The sequence below is a fragment of the Suricata suricatta genome, chromosome 1 (assembly GCF_006229205.1).
Source record: "Suricata suricatta isolate VVHF042 chromosome 1, meerkat_22Aug2017_6uvM2_HiC, whole genome shotgun sequence".
Lineage (NCBI taxonomy): Eukaryota > Metazoa > Chordata > Mammalia > Carnivora > Herpestidae > Suricata > Suricata suricatta.
In genome coordinates this window covers 141,594,892-141,607,716 of record NC_043700.1, presented here as the reverse complement: position 1 = coordinate 141,607,716, position 12,825 = coordinate 141,594,892, and the positions used below count along the sequence as shown (strand labels likewise).

The 12,825-nt window shown below is 36.5% G+C and overlaps 1 protein-coding gene across 3 annotated transcripts in view; it reads left to right on the top strand.

The window, feature by feature from the left end:
* Positions 1 to 6: 6 nt before the first annotated feature.
* STAP1 (signal transducing adaptor family member 1) overlaps positions 7 to 12,825 on the top strand; it is a 33,881-nt gene continuing 21,062 nt past the window's right edge. For all 3 annotated transcript variants that reach the window (XM_029945280.1, XM_029945273.1, XM_029945286.1), the window contains exons 1-2: positions 7 to 184; positions 8,629 to 8,700. In XM_029945280.1, coding sequence (XP_029801140.1) covers positions 65 to 184; positions 8,629 to 8,700 — 192 coding nt within the window. In that variant the 5' untranslated portion in view covers positions 7 to 64. The remainder of the gene's footprint in view (positions 185 to 8,628; positions 8,701 to 12,825) is intronic.

Genomic DNA, 12,825 nt, shown 5'->3' with positions numbered 1-12,825 from the left:
CAAAAGAGATCTCATTTTGTTTGAGGCTGGATATAGTTGAAATCAAACCACACACCAAGAGGGTATGATGGATAAGAAGCCCCCAAAACCAGCTCCTCGCAGGATCTTCCAAGAAAGGTTAAAGATTACCGCTCTACCTTTGTACTTTGAAGGTTTTTTGTTAGTCAAGCGGTCAGAATACCAGGTAAGTCCATAGATGTTAACATTGCAACTAGCAGCCTCTGCCTTATAAAATTTGTTTCATGGTGATATGTGACAAGGGCCGCCTTGTTTCTGTTGTGATTAAGCCCTCTTCCCTCAGCTCAGAAATATGATGCCAGTTTTCCATAAATATAAAGACAATGTGTGGCTTAAACACATTCATGTATATATTTATGTATTATCTATAACATTCTAATGTTGTCACCAACATAAAAAACATTCAATAAGCTACATTTCCAAAAAATTTATTTAAACATCACAGAAGCTTTCAGCTTAGAAGATAAGATGTTTCTGATATTTTTTTCTATTTACTAATATGCTTCCACAATGACTTGTACCATTTAATACAAAATAATATGATTGAAATTAAACCTTTTGCTCTTACTCTCAGTTGTTTGAATTACACAAACAACAGTAAAATTATTTTTAATGTTAAACTTTTGTAAAAAAATTATGGAAACTCTAAAATTGATACTGTTTAACATTAAATATAGTTGTATATTCTAAAAACATTAACATAGTGATTTAATACAATAGGTAGTATATGTAAAATGTACACTAAGCTATGTAAAAACATTCATTCTAACAATTCAAAAAGCAATTCATATTTTTAAAATGTAAAAATGAAAAGTTATAATTAAATAAGTTTAAATCACTGCTTTTAAAATACCAGTTATGGATAATTTGAAATTATTGAGAGAAATAAACAGTGAAGTGCCTGTTACTAATGAATAAAGAAGTCATTAAGTTAGGTCAATTTTTATGAAATTTTAAAACTAACAAAAAATTTAAGTGTTTCAAGAAATGTCATAAAAATGTTTAATAATGATACTAAGATATATTTTCTTAAGATTTATTAATAAAAAATTGTGAAAATATCTGCAACAGCACATTCAATGTTTTTGTAAAGATGTGGTAGTTTATGTTCTGTTCCGGGTATTAAACATGTATTAGTAAGTTTGTCAGTTATTTTAGAATATTTTTTGTTACTCCTTCATGCCTTTAGTTTTTTCATTTTTATTTTTTTAAGTTTATTTTTGAGAGAGAAAGAGAGCTCACACAAGCATGTGCAGGGGAGGAACAAAGAGAGAGGGAGAAGGAGAATCCCAAGCAGTCTCCACACCCTCAGGGTGGAGCCCAATGTGGGCTCTATCCCACCAACTGTGAGATCATGACCTGAGCTAAACTCAAGAGTCGACCACTTCAGTGATTGAGCTCCCAAGGCACCCCATCCCATATGCTTCTAATGTGAATTCTATCTTGTCCAACAGGTTAGCTACATGATTACTTTGCCAGGAAAGAAGAATTGGGAAAAAGAAATTTCTAATTTGTAATTTAAATTTGGTTATTCACTAAATGTTTATCAAAGTATTTATAATAACCGTCTCTCATAATTTTTTTAATATTTAAAGAAGGCATTCCATTGGTATGTTAGCAGGAAGAACAAGGATATTAGAGAGTCAGTAAAACATGTCTTTACCTGATGGTTTTGCCACTTAAATTGCTTGTGATCTTGTGAAGTTACTCTATCTCCTGGAGATTCAATTTTCTCAAACTATAAAATGGAAAAACTACAAAATGGAAAAATTTGCCACCTAAAATACAATGCCTGGAATACAACAGGTGCTCAACTAATTTATTCATTGAAGTAACGTTTATTGTGTGTCCCCTATGCACCAAGCATCTTACCAAGTTCCAGGGAATATAAATCTAACACAAAGATCCTGCCTTCAAGAGGTCTATTCTATGGTAAGGAGTGAAGACGCTCTTCCCTGACTGTTACTCTACCTTTTCCTAGAAAGCATACTTTCAGATGAAAAGAATAAACTATAGATATAAATATTTCTGATGAAATTAACTTATGTTTCCACTTGAATTCATAGCAACATATCTTTCACTTGTATGTCAAGGAGAAGAGAGCAAAGGGATGGCAATAATGTCTACTTATAGGGTGGTTTCAAGGATTAAAGAGATAACATAAAATACCTGGATTACACTAAAAGTTAGATTCATACTCTTTTTGTTTCATAATTTATTATATTCTTATTAACAAACTGAAATCAGTTTTGAATCCATAGGTACAGTTGACTCATAAATGACATGGGTTTGAACAAGGCAGGTCCACTTACACTCTGATTTTTTGATAAATATAATACAATGCTGTATATGTATCTTTTTTCCCAATGATTTTCTTAAGAACATTTTTGCTCTAGCTTACTTTATTATAAGAATAGATATATAATACAGATAGTTTACAAAATAGGTGTTAATGGACTGTTTATGTTACTATCAAGGCTTCTGGTCAGCAGTGGGCTCTTAGTAGTTAAATTTTTCTGGAGTCAAAAGTAATACATGAATTTTTTATTGCATAGGAGTGTCAGCGCCCTAACCCCCTATGTTGTTGGAGGGTCAACTTGTGATATGGCTCAAAGGAGAGCCACAGGGCTAGAGAGCTAGTGAAAACAGAAGCTGTGAGAAAAATCTAAGGAAAATAGTGGGATTTCTAGGCAAGGAGCAGCAAAGTGCCAGGGAGCCTGTAAAAGTGAAGGTGGGCCAGGGTATATAGAAGGTTATCTTGAAAGGAACATGGGCTACTCTGCAGAGGAAGAGGGATACTCTGCAGAATGTTAAGTGGAGTCGTTGTTGAAGGAATTCAGGACATTTTAATCTAGAGAAAATATAATCAAGGAGTAACCTGGTCTGTGAGGAGATCACACATTTAGAGGCACTTCCCAGCTATTTTTGTGACAGGGGAACTTTTAAGAATTTAAGGAATTTTGCCCCTCCGAAAAAGTACCAACGTATACCACTTTAAATGCAATTCCAGAAAGTTTATCGATCCCAGGTCAAGAACCCATTAAAAATATATAATCTTCATGGAAAAGATAATGTGGAAAGATTTACTTAAACCACAGCATGATAATTTTGGATTGATCAGGAAGATTTATTTGACAATAAGCACGATTAAATGCCACAACAGAATGCCAATGAAAACACGGTTTTTTGCAAACAGGGAAAATTCTCATTTTTTTGAAACTGTTTGAAAATAAGATAGAAGGGCACCTGTGTGGCTCAGTTAAGTGTCCAACTTTGGCTCAGATCATGATCTCATGGTTCGTGAGTTCAAGCCTCACATCCGGATCTGTGCTGACAGCTCAGAGCCTGGAGCCTGCCTCAGATTCTGTGTCTCCCTCTCTGCTCTCCTTGCTTGTGTTCTGTCTCCGTCTCTGTCTCTCTCTCTCAAAAATAAACATTTAAAAGAATTTTAATAAAAAAAGAAGATAGAGCTTGGGCAACATTTTGTAGTTTCTTCAATCTGTGATATGCTGAAATTAAAAACAATATGCATAACATGTCTTCTTATTCACTTGAACATAAAAATGTGGTCATCATAACAGTGTCAAAATAACATTTCTCTGACTAGTCCTCTCGTCGCAACTAATTCATTTAGAATTATACTGGTATATTTATAAGAGCTTATCAGAAACTCAATCTAGACTGTGACCCACTGGTCTCTGCATACTGAATACAAGTTTGATCTATTCTTAGATTTGTGGCTGTGGTGGGAGTTCACGGGGCCTATCACTATTTGTGATCTTACCTTTCCTCCGGGCTGCCTTTACTCTCAACTCACTGCCTTTCTTCTTGCTTCATCCCCCTTAATCCTTTCCGTGAATCTGCATGTTTTTTGATCAGTAAAACTCTTATTTCCCCTGATTAAATCTACCCAGCTCATACCATTCCCTCATGACTGAACCACCTCTGTAATTTTTCTTAGAAGCACAGATGGATATCTGCCTGTACATACATAAATAACTCAATAAGCTTTGGCTATCAGCGATTTTAGTTTTCCTATCATATGGCAGATTAATACTCATAAGGCTAATTAAGAAGATGAAGAGCGTGGTACAGTTTGACTTCAGTGTTTTCTCTTGCTTTCTTTTCCTCCAAGAATCATAGAATCTCCAGTTTGAACTTGATCTTAGATGCCATACTCCAGTGAAACCACACACCCTGTCATCAAATTCTCCAATTAATTTGTCTGAATTCTGATCTTCTTCCTACTCTCCCTCACCCCCCCTACTAGTTCCAAACCATATTGTAGCTTTAAATTGATACCTTAATGGTAGAGGCTTACCAGTAGAACAGGATGTGAAAGCCTTAAAAAGAGTGATATGATTTTTTAAAAAGACCCCTCCCCCGACTCGAAATGTTTTATTATTAACCAGAAGTCAAACTTGAGAGAATCCAAGTTCTTTTCAACAGAGTGACTAGATACTCTCATGGTTTTGACAGAATATCTGCCTGATTATGGAGACCGTATGTATTGGCAACTTCTCAAGCCAAATTTCTCAATGCAGTTTTCTATTTCTCTACTGAAGACAATTTGAAGGCTCCCTTTCATAGCATATGTGAGTGGCAATGGGTTTCATTATTCTGGTTCACAAAATATCCTCCCCTTCTCATACATAGTCCCATTTGAAGGAGATCTATTTTGAAGATTTTTGGATGCCACCACTGTCACACACACATAAAATCACCATCCTCAAAAAGCACCATATGGATAATGAAAAATGCAAAGTGCCTGTTAATAATATGAGTAATGAGGTAATGCTTTTGGTTTTGGTTTTTTTTTAAGTGGCTAACATTTATGGTCCACTTGCTATGTCCCAGATCCTGTGTGCTTTACACACAATTATTCCATCCAATCTTAAATGACTCTATAAAGCAATAGCAGGAGTCTGGTTTCCACCTCTACCCTTGGTCCCCTAGCAGTACACTCTAACCCGGGAGCAACAATAGTCATCATCATCATCATCATCATCACCATAATTCAGGGCTTTTAATATATTCAGAAAGTAGTACAAAATCACCACTATCTAGTTCTAGAACATTTTCATACTGCTAAAAAGAAACCCCATTAAAACTTCCCTTACTCTATAAATTTTTATATGCATTTGTTGGGATTTTTTTCTGTCTCCCAATTTTGAAACCAATTAAAAATTAAGACAGATGAATCCCCCAAAGAGCAATTAGATACTTTCATCTGTTGCTATGGGGTTTAGATTTATGATCAAAACAATGTTAACGCTTTACTCCAGATTTAGGTCACTCACTGACTCAGTTTAAGAGCCACAAGCCTACCCCTGCTGGATGCCTTTTGCCACATGGCAAGGACCAAAAAAGAACACCCATTCTCTCCTGACATGCTGAGCAGAGAGAGAATAAAAAGGGGCTGAATTGAACATGTTACCTCATAATTCACTCTGGCTGCATTGTGTAGGATAGATTGGAGGGCATAAGAAGGAGACAGAGAAACCAGGTAAAGTGCTATCATAATGCCAATAACACATTGGCTGATTCTTCAATCCTATGCCCCTTTGAATTGGTCTTTCCTATGTTTGTTCTTGGCTCAGAAGGTATCAGCATGTTCCTTACATAACATTATAGCCAGCTCTCAATTCGGAGGTTGGATGGAGTGGAAAGACCACAGGGTTGGACAAAAAAAAAAAAAAAAAAAAGCCCCACATTCTAACTCTCCCCTGGAGGTAGATTGCTACAGTAATACTACCAATACATTCAAGCCTCACTGTATGTATTTCTCTTTGAAATGTGACTTTTCTGGTCTTTCATAAAGAGATTGATTTTATTTTTCTACCCCTTGAAATCTAGACTGGGTCACGCTTTGGTAAATGTGACAAAGGGAGAAGATTAGAAAGTAGTCACACCTTGGGTTTCCCTCTCTCATTGCTGGGAATCCTGGCAGCATGTGAACAAGTCTAGGCTTACTTGACTGGAGACAAGACCTGTGGAGTGAGACTCAGTGTCTAGTGGAGTGTTTTCCAACACGAACAACCAATTCTCTGATTCTCTGGACACCATCTGGGTGTTTAACATTTCAGCTGAATTCGGACACTGTCTGTCCAGATGTAGTGCAGATCCCCCAGCTTAATTAAGAGTGCAGTCCCACAAGACTGCCCTCCACTTTAGTCACCAGCTGTAAGTCCCAGCCTTCCTTATACTTCTGACCAACCCACCATGAATCAAGAGTTGCCATGATTCCCTCCGAAGATTTGATAATTTACTAGACTGGCTCACAGAATTCAGGAAGCCATGTTACTTACATTTTCTGGTAAGGGATACAAATGAACGGGCAGATGAAGAGATCCATAGGGCAAGATCTGGAAGGGCTCCAAGCACACATGCTTCTGTCCCTACTACGCTGGGCTGTACCAACCTCTCAATATGTTCACACCAATTAGGAATCCTATCGAGTCACATTGTTCAAGAGTTTTTATTAAACTGAAATCTCTGAGCGCACCCCCCATTTTTCCTAGAGGTTGGTGTGTGGCGCTAAAAGTTTCAATCCATTAATCAGTTGTCCTTTTGGCCCCCAGACCCATGCTGAAGCTATCCGGGGGTTCCATCCTAATCATCTCATTAGTATAAACTCAGGTTTTATGTAAAGTGACTCATTATGAATAAGAAAAACAGTCCTACCATTCAGGGATTTGGAGGGTTTTAGGATCTCAATGTCAGGAAATGGGGGACAAAGACAAAATATATCTCAGTTACGCATTCCCAGCTAAGACCCCAGGCAAGTGCGTGAGGCCATCCTTAGACCAGCCACAGTGAAGTATACCCAAAGAACTCCTAGCCACAGAATAATGGGAAATAGCAAATATTTGCTATTTTAGTCCATTAAATTTACTTGTTACATGGTAAAAGCTAACTAATATAGCACTTTATCAGCCATGAAGAAAAAGGAAGAAAATAGTTCTACTAAGAACATGAGAAAGATGATTGTCATAACTCAAAATGAATTTAATCTTGAGCTTCGTGGGAACCAAGACAAAAACAAGATGGATTACAGAGTTCCCATTTTTGAGAAAAGAAGTACATCAATTCTGAAGAGGTGAGAAACGGTTTGCTGTTCTAAGAAAGGCTAGATGGCATGTCAGTATTAAAGGGACACAAAATACCATATTATATAAAAGTGTCTTCACATTTATAAGCATAAGGAAAAAAATCATGTAATTCTCTTACATTAATCCTCAATATAAATCAAGATAATCCAGCATGTCATAAACATTGAGCTTATTAAAAGGAATAATCAACATGTCTATGAAACAGGAATTTTTAAAAAACATACTTTTAAAAAGAGCTGTGTATGAAGGTAAGTGTTTACACTTGTAAGGATTTTATTCTCTAAACCCCTTTGTCATTCTTTTGTAATGCAGTCAGTCTTCACAGAATGTAAATTCCCCTTATTGAAATAAACTTTCACTTGAGTGAAATGTGACTAGGTTATTTAAATTTTTTAAACCTGAAAATTGTATTTTTATAAAACCCATAATGATGTGAATGTAGCAATAATGAAATGTTTACCACATGAATGAAATTTGGACTTCAAAGGTTAGCTTTGATGTTCAATTATTTTTATGATAAAAATAATCAAGGCTGTGAATTTTTATGATAAAAATCGTAAGAGTTATTCACATTGCCTTTATTTATACAAACATACACTATTTATAGAACCAACACTGTAAGCCATGTACTCTAAGTGCTTTACATGTGTCAATTTATTCAATCTTTTCAATTGTCCTGGAATCTAGATATTTGTTTTTATTTTTTATTTTTATATAAAGCTTATTTATTTTTGAGACAGAGACAGAGACCAAGCAGGGGAGGGGCAGAGAGAGAGAGGGAGACACAGAATCTGAAATAGGCTCCAGGCTCTGAGTTGTCAGCACAGAATCCGATGCGGGCCTCAAACACACGAACTATAAGATCATGACGGGAGCTGAAGTCAGATGCTTAACCAACTGACCCAGGTACCGCAGGAAACTAGATGTTTAATGCTTGTCCTATCTTGACCCCTAAATGGCCTCTCTTACAGGTGCAAGCTTCCACTATACCTACATAAAAAGTCAAAAAGTTAAGGGTCTTAAATCGGTAGGGAGAGTTTAGAAAAATGATCTATTTAAACACAAATTAAATTACATCCTTACCTCACACCTTATGCTAAACTAAATTTGTGAAGGATTTAATCAAGAGTTAGATGTAAAGGGGAGCCTGAGTGGCTCAGTCAGATAAGCGTCCAACTCTTGGTTTAGACTCAGGTCACGATCTTATGGTTTGTGAGTTTGAGTCCTGTGTTGGGCTCTGTGCTGACAGTGCAGAGCCTGCTTGGAATTTTCTATCTCTCCCCCTCTCTCTGCCCCTTTTCACTCACTCTCTCTCTCTCTTTCTCAAAACAAACAAACAAGGAGTTAAATGTAAAATTAAGCCATAACTCAGGTGACTTATCTCAAGATAAAGAAGCTTCTATCAAACAGCAATTAATAAAGTTACAAAGAAAAGTGGTAGCAAGAAAATAGTTAAATATATAACAATGAAATAATGCTTTTAATTTCTTTCCCACAGGAGTATAAACACTATTGGACAGAGTTGAGAGGAACTACGCTTTTTTTTTATTCTGACAAAAAAAGTCCAACAGTAAGTAGTTAAACATATTCAACTGGTTCAATTTTTCCCAGGATAGACTTATTATAGTTTTATTCATATGGGGTTTTCTGTCTCTCAAGAGTAAAGATAAGAGCATTGATATCTGTGGGTGCTATTGGATATAAGACCCAGGATAAAGTTTCCAGGGCACCTCAGAAGAAGGTATAAACTCATGTCTTTAGTTTTGCATTTTTTTTCTTTCTGATCCCAATAGTAGAAACTTAGTTGGAAAGTGAAAATTTTAGCTAGATAACTGGATACAACTTGCTTAATGCCAAGTGATAGCCTTAATTTTCCCAGTTTTTTATCTTGCTGTATCACGCAGTTATTAACTGAGAGACCCTAGATAATCCTCAGAACATAAAATATGTCACAATTTATTTTCCAAGGAAGATGAAAACATAACCTGCTAAAGTGGACTTGTAGAACCTAAGCATGAGAATAACAATAGATTTTGAGATTTATGGATTAGTATTAATTTCAAATAGTTGATTTATATTTCACTTTTTCCATAAAGATCAAAAACTGTGTATTCATTTTTCCACAAATAAAATGTTGCATTTTAGTGTCAAATACTTGCCTCCCATGGAATGCTATGCCTGTAGGAGACTTTAAGATCTAGTAACTTGTTTAAATACAAATATTTCATGTCATGGATGCAGCAGCCCATAGTTCTTAGAACATCATTATTATACGTCCAGATCTAACGAGAGAAACTGAAAAAAGAGCCTTTGTGATATATTCCACCTGCACGTATTTTAGTGGTAAATTAACCAGAAGTCATTTAAAAAAACATGTTGAGCACTGGGTGTTGCATGTAAGTGACAAATCCCTCAATTGTATTCCTGAAACCAATATTATACTCTGCGTTAACTAATGAGAATTTAAATTAAAAAATTGAAAAAAAATGAGAACATGCAAAAACAAATAAACAAAAAACAAATTTAAAATGATGACTTTCACCAGTGTTCTGGATAGATTAAGATTCATAGGGAGGTATTTTCGAATGTCATAATACATTTTAATAAAACCAATCCCCCTGTTGTGCCTTCCAACTTCCTGTCGACCTGGCATAGTACAGGTAGCGGGTGAGTGACGTCATTGCTCTCTTACGACAGGGCATGAGGCAGTCCAGCCTAGTGAGTACAGCTTAGTGACTGCAACCTGGTCTTCAGGGTTTTTAATCCTTTCTCTGCCACTGTGAACTGTGGGTTCTTGGGCTAGTTACCTAACCTTTCTGTGTTAGTATCTCAGACAGGGAACTAGTAGGAAACAGATGACGTGTCAAACTGGGCATTTTTTAAAAACATTTTATTTTTAAGTAATCTCTACACCTAACATGGGGCTTGAACTTACATGCCCCCCAACCGAGATCAGGAGTTGATACCCTATTAACTAATCCAGGCTCCTGGCTTTTTGGGGACATTTTTGAAAAGAGTTTAATGAAGATGCTATATTCAAAGCAGTGGACAGGATTTGGAAAACTACAAAGGATAGAACAGAACTCTGAGGTGAGGAACAGTTCCCTACTATCATGCCCAGGATTAAGAAAAACAAAGGTGGGAGAGCAATGAACAGAAGTGTATGAAGATGACTGCATTGAGAGGGGTAAGACCTTTGACAGAGGACGCAATTGCATACCTCACTCTCCTCAAGCTTCTGATCTCCTGCCAATGTTAACCAGGGTGCAACCCAATGGGAAGTCACAGGGTAAGGGCGCCCTTGATGTTGTCCCCATGGGTCCCTCTCCTGTGCACACCACTGTGTTCCCTGAAATTAGGATAAAAATAGTCACCTATCACATGAGGTTATCAAAAGGATTAAGTGAGATAATGAACGTAAGGACTTAAGGGAGTAGCTGCCAGGTGGCAAGCATTCAAGCATTTTGCATACATTATGTCCTCTAATTCTCCTAACACCTCTGCCAGGTGGGTATACCGTTTTAATCACCACTTATAGATGAGAGTAGTCAAGTTTCGGGATTCAGAAATTGTTCAAGATGAGACAGTTAATGAAAAGGGTACCGTCCAGGTCCTGCTCCTGAGCCATTATGCCATGAACAGACTTTCACAGTGAAATACTGCAGAACTGTATATCTGCCCATTTTGTTAAAAGAGAGTGCAGACTTTAGGAAATTTGGGTTGCGGAGAAGACACAGAGATAGAACAGGTGAAAGGTGTAGATAATTCAGCTTATAGTAGGGAAGAATTTAAAGCTGCTTTGACATATTTGAAAGGCTGTCAGGAGTTCATGTGAAAAAGTCAATGAATTCATTTCATGTTATTGCAGAGAAAGGGGATGAGAACCACTGGATGGAAATTACCTGGAGGAGCGACTGTGCCTTAACACAGTACTAGCAGCCAGAGTGGCACAGAAGCACTAGTTTCATCATGTTTGAGATATCCCAACATAGGGAGGGATGCCATGGGGGAGACTGAAGCATCAGATGGCAGCTGGATTAGACAGATGGCCTTTAAGGCTCTTTTCAACACAACAATGAAAAAAAAAAGACAAAACTTCCTTTCTTCTAATCAATAGATCTGTTACAGCACTAATTTGGCCACTTCCTCCTCTGTTGCTTCCTCCTTTGTCTCAGCAAACTTCACTTAGTTTAAATCTAGACAGTCCATCAGAAAAAGAGTCGTGTGTAATTTTTAATTCATCCTGCTTCCCTTATACCTTTCCATCCATTTTTAATTGCTCTTTGTCCATTGAAAAAAAAATAGGTCAACCCAAACTTACCTACAACTTCATTATTATAGGAATAGGTCTGAAAAAAATTTACTTATTTTTCTGCCTTACTTTCTTCAGAAAAATAAAGTAAGGACACGTACAAGAACACAGTAAGATAAGTTCTATTGGGCAAAACAGAGGAAAATAAAGACAAGGCAAGAATGAGGCTAATTCAGAAAAAATAAGTTATGCCATAAAAACTCTACTATACTTACTGGAGGTGGATCCGATCTTCCCAGTACTAGAGAACAGGTCTGGCCAGTTGCGTACCGACCAACCCATATATACCAGTGGTTCAGAAGAAATATTATAATTTTATTGGGTTAAGATAGGAATTTCTTTTTTTTTTTTTAATGTGTATTTATTTTTGAGAGAGAGACAGAGACAGAGGATGAGTGGGGGAGGAGCAGAGAGAGAGAGAGAGAGAGAGAGAGAGAGAGAGAGAGAGAGACATGGAATCCGAAGCAGGCTCCAGGCTCTGAGCTGTCAGCACAGAGCCCAACACAGGGACAAAACTCACGTGAGCTCATGACCTGAGCCCAAGTCGGCCGCTTAACCGACTGAGCCACCCAGGCACCTCAAGATAGGAATTTCTTAATAGGATCCTCATAACCAATGATGTGATAAATGTTGAGTAACAGCTCTCTTGAAAAAATCATGTGTATAAATATACGTATACAAGTTTATTATAAATATTACTCATATAAAGAATGTATAGCACACAGTTGGAAAATAAAATATACTATTGTATTTTATTTTATTATAATTTCCCTATAGGTAATTGATTCTCACAGATAATTCATTGATTTTTCTGAACTTGTATCCATAGGCAACTGTGATTGCAATTCAATCATAATTTGACAACTGGAGTTGTTTTCCAATTTGCTATTTCCATAAATTTATTGTTATTAAATATGACAATTGACATGATTGTTGGCTGATATTTTTGTTTATGTTAATGACAAGAGGGAAAAAAGCAATAATTATGCATGTTAAAACTTTGCCTATTTTGATATTGACATGGGCAAGTTCTTTGCTAAATAACATGACAGTTTCTGAGTCATGGGACAGTATTTTGTCGTGTGTTTTGTTCTGTTCACAGTGAAAAAGCTTTAGACACAAGAAACAAGAAACTTTAAAGTTTTATCTGCATTATTAATATTTTATCCTTCACTTTCTTATGTCCAGACCAGAGCTCAGCAAACTGTGGCCCTTAACCCAAATCTAGCCAGTGGCCTGATTTTGTATAGCCTATGAGCCAAGAATGTTTTTTACATTTTTAAAGTGTTGTATTAAAACAACAACAATAAGAATTTGCAACAGAGATTCTATGTGGTCCACAAAGCCTCAACGTTTACTATCTAGTTTTGAAAAAAAAAATTG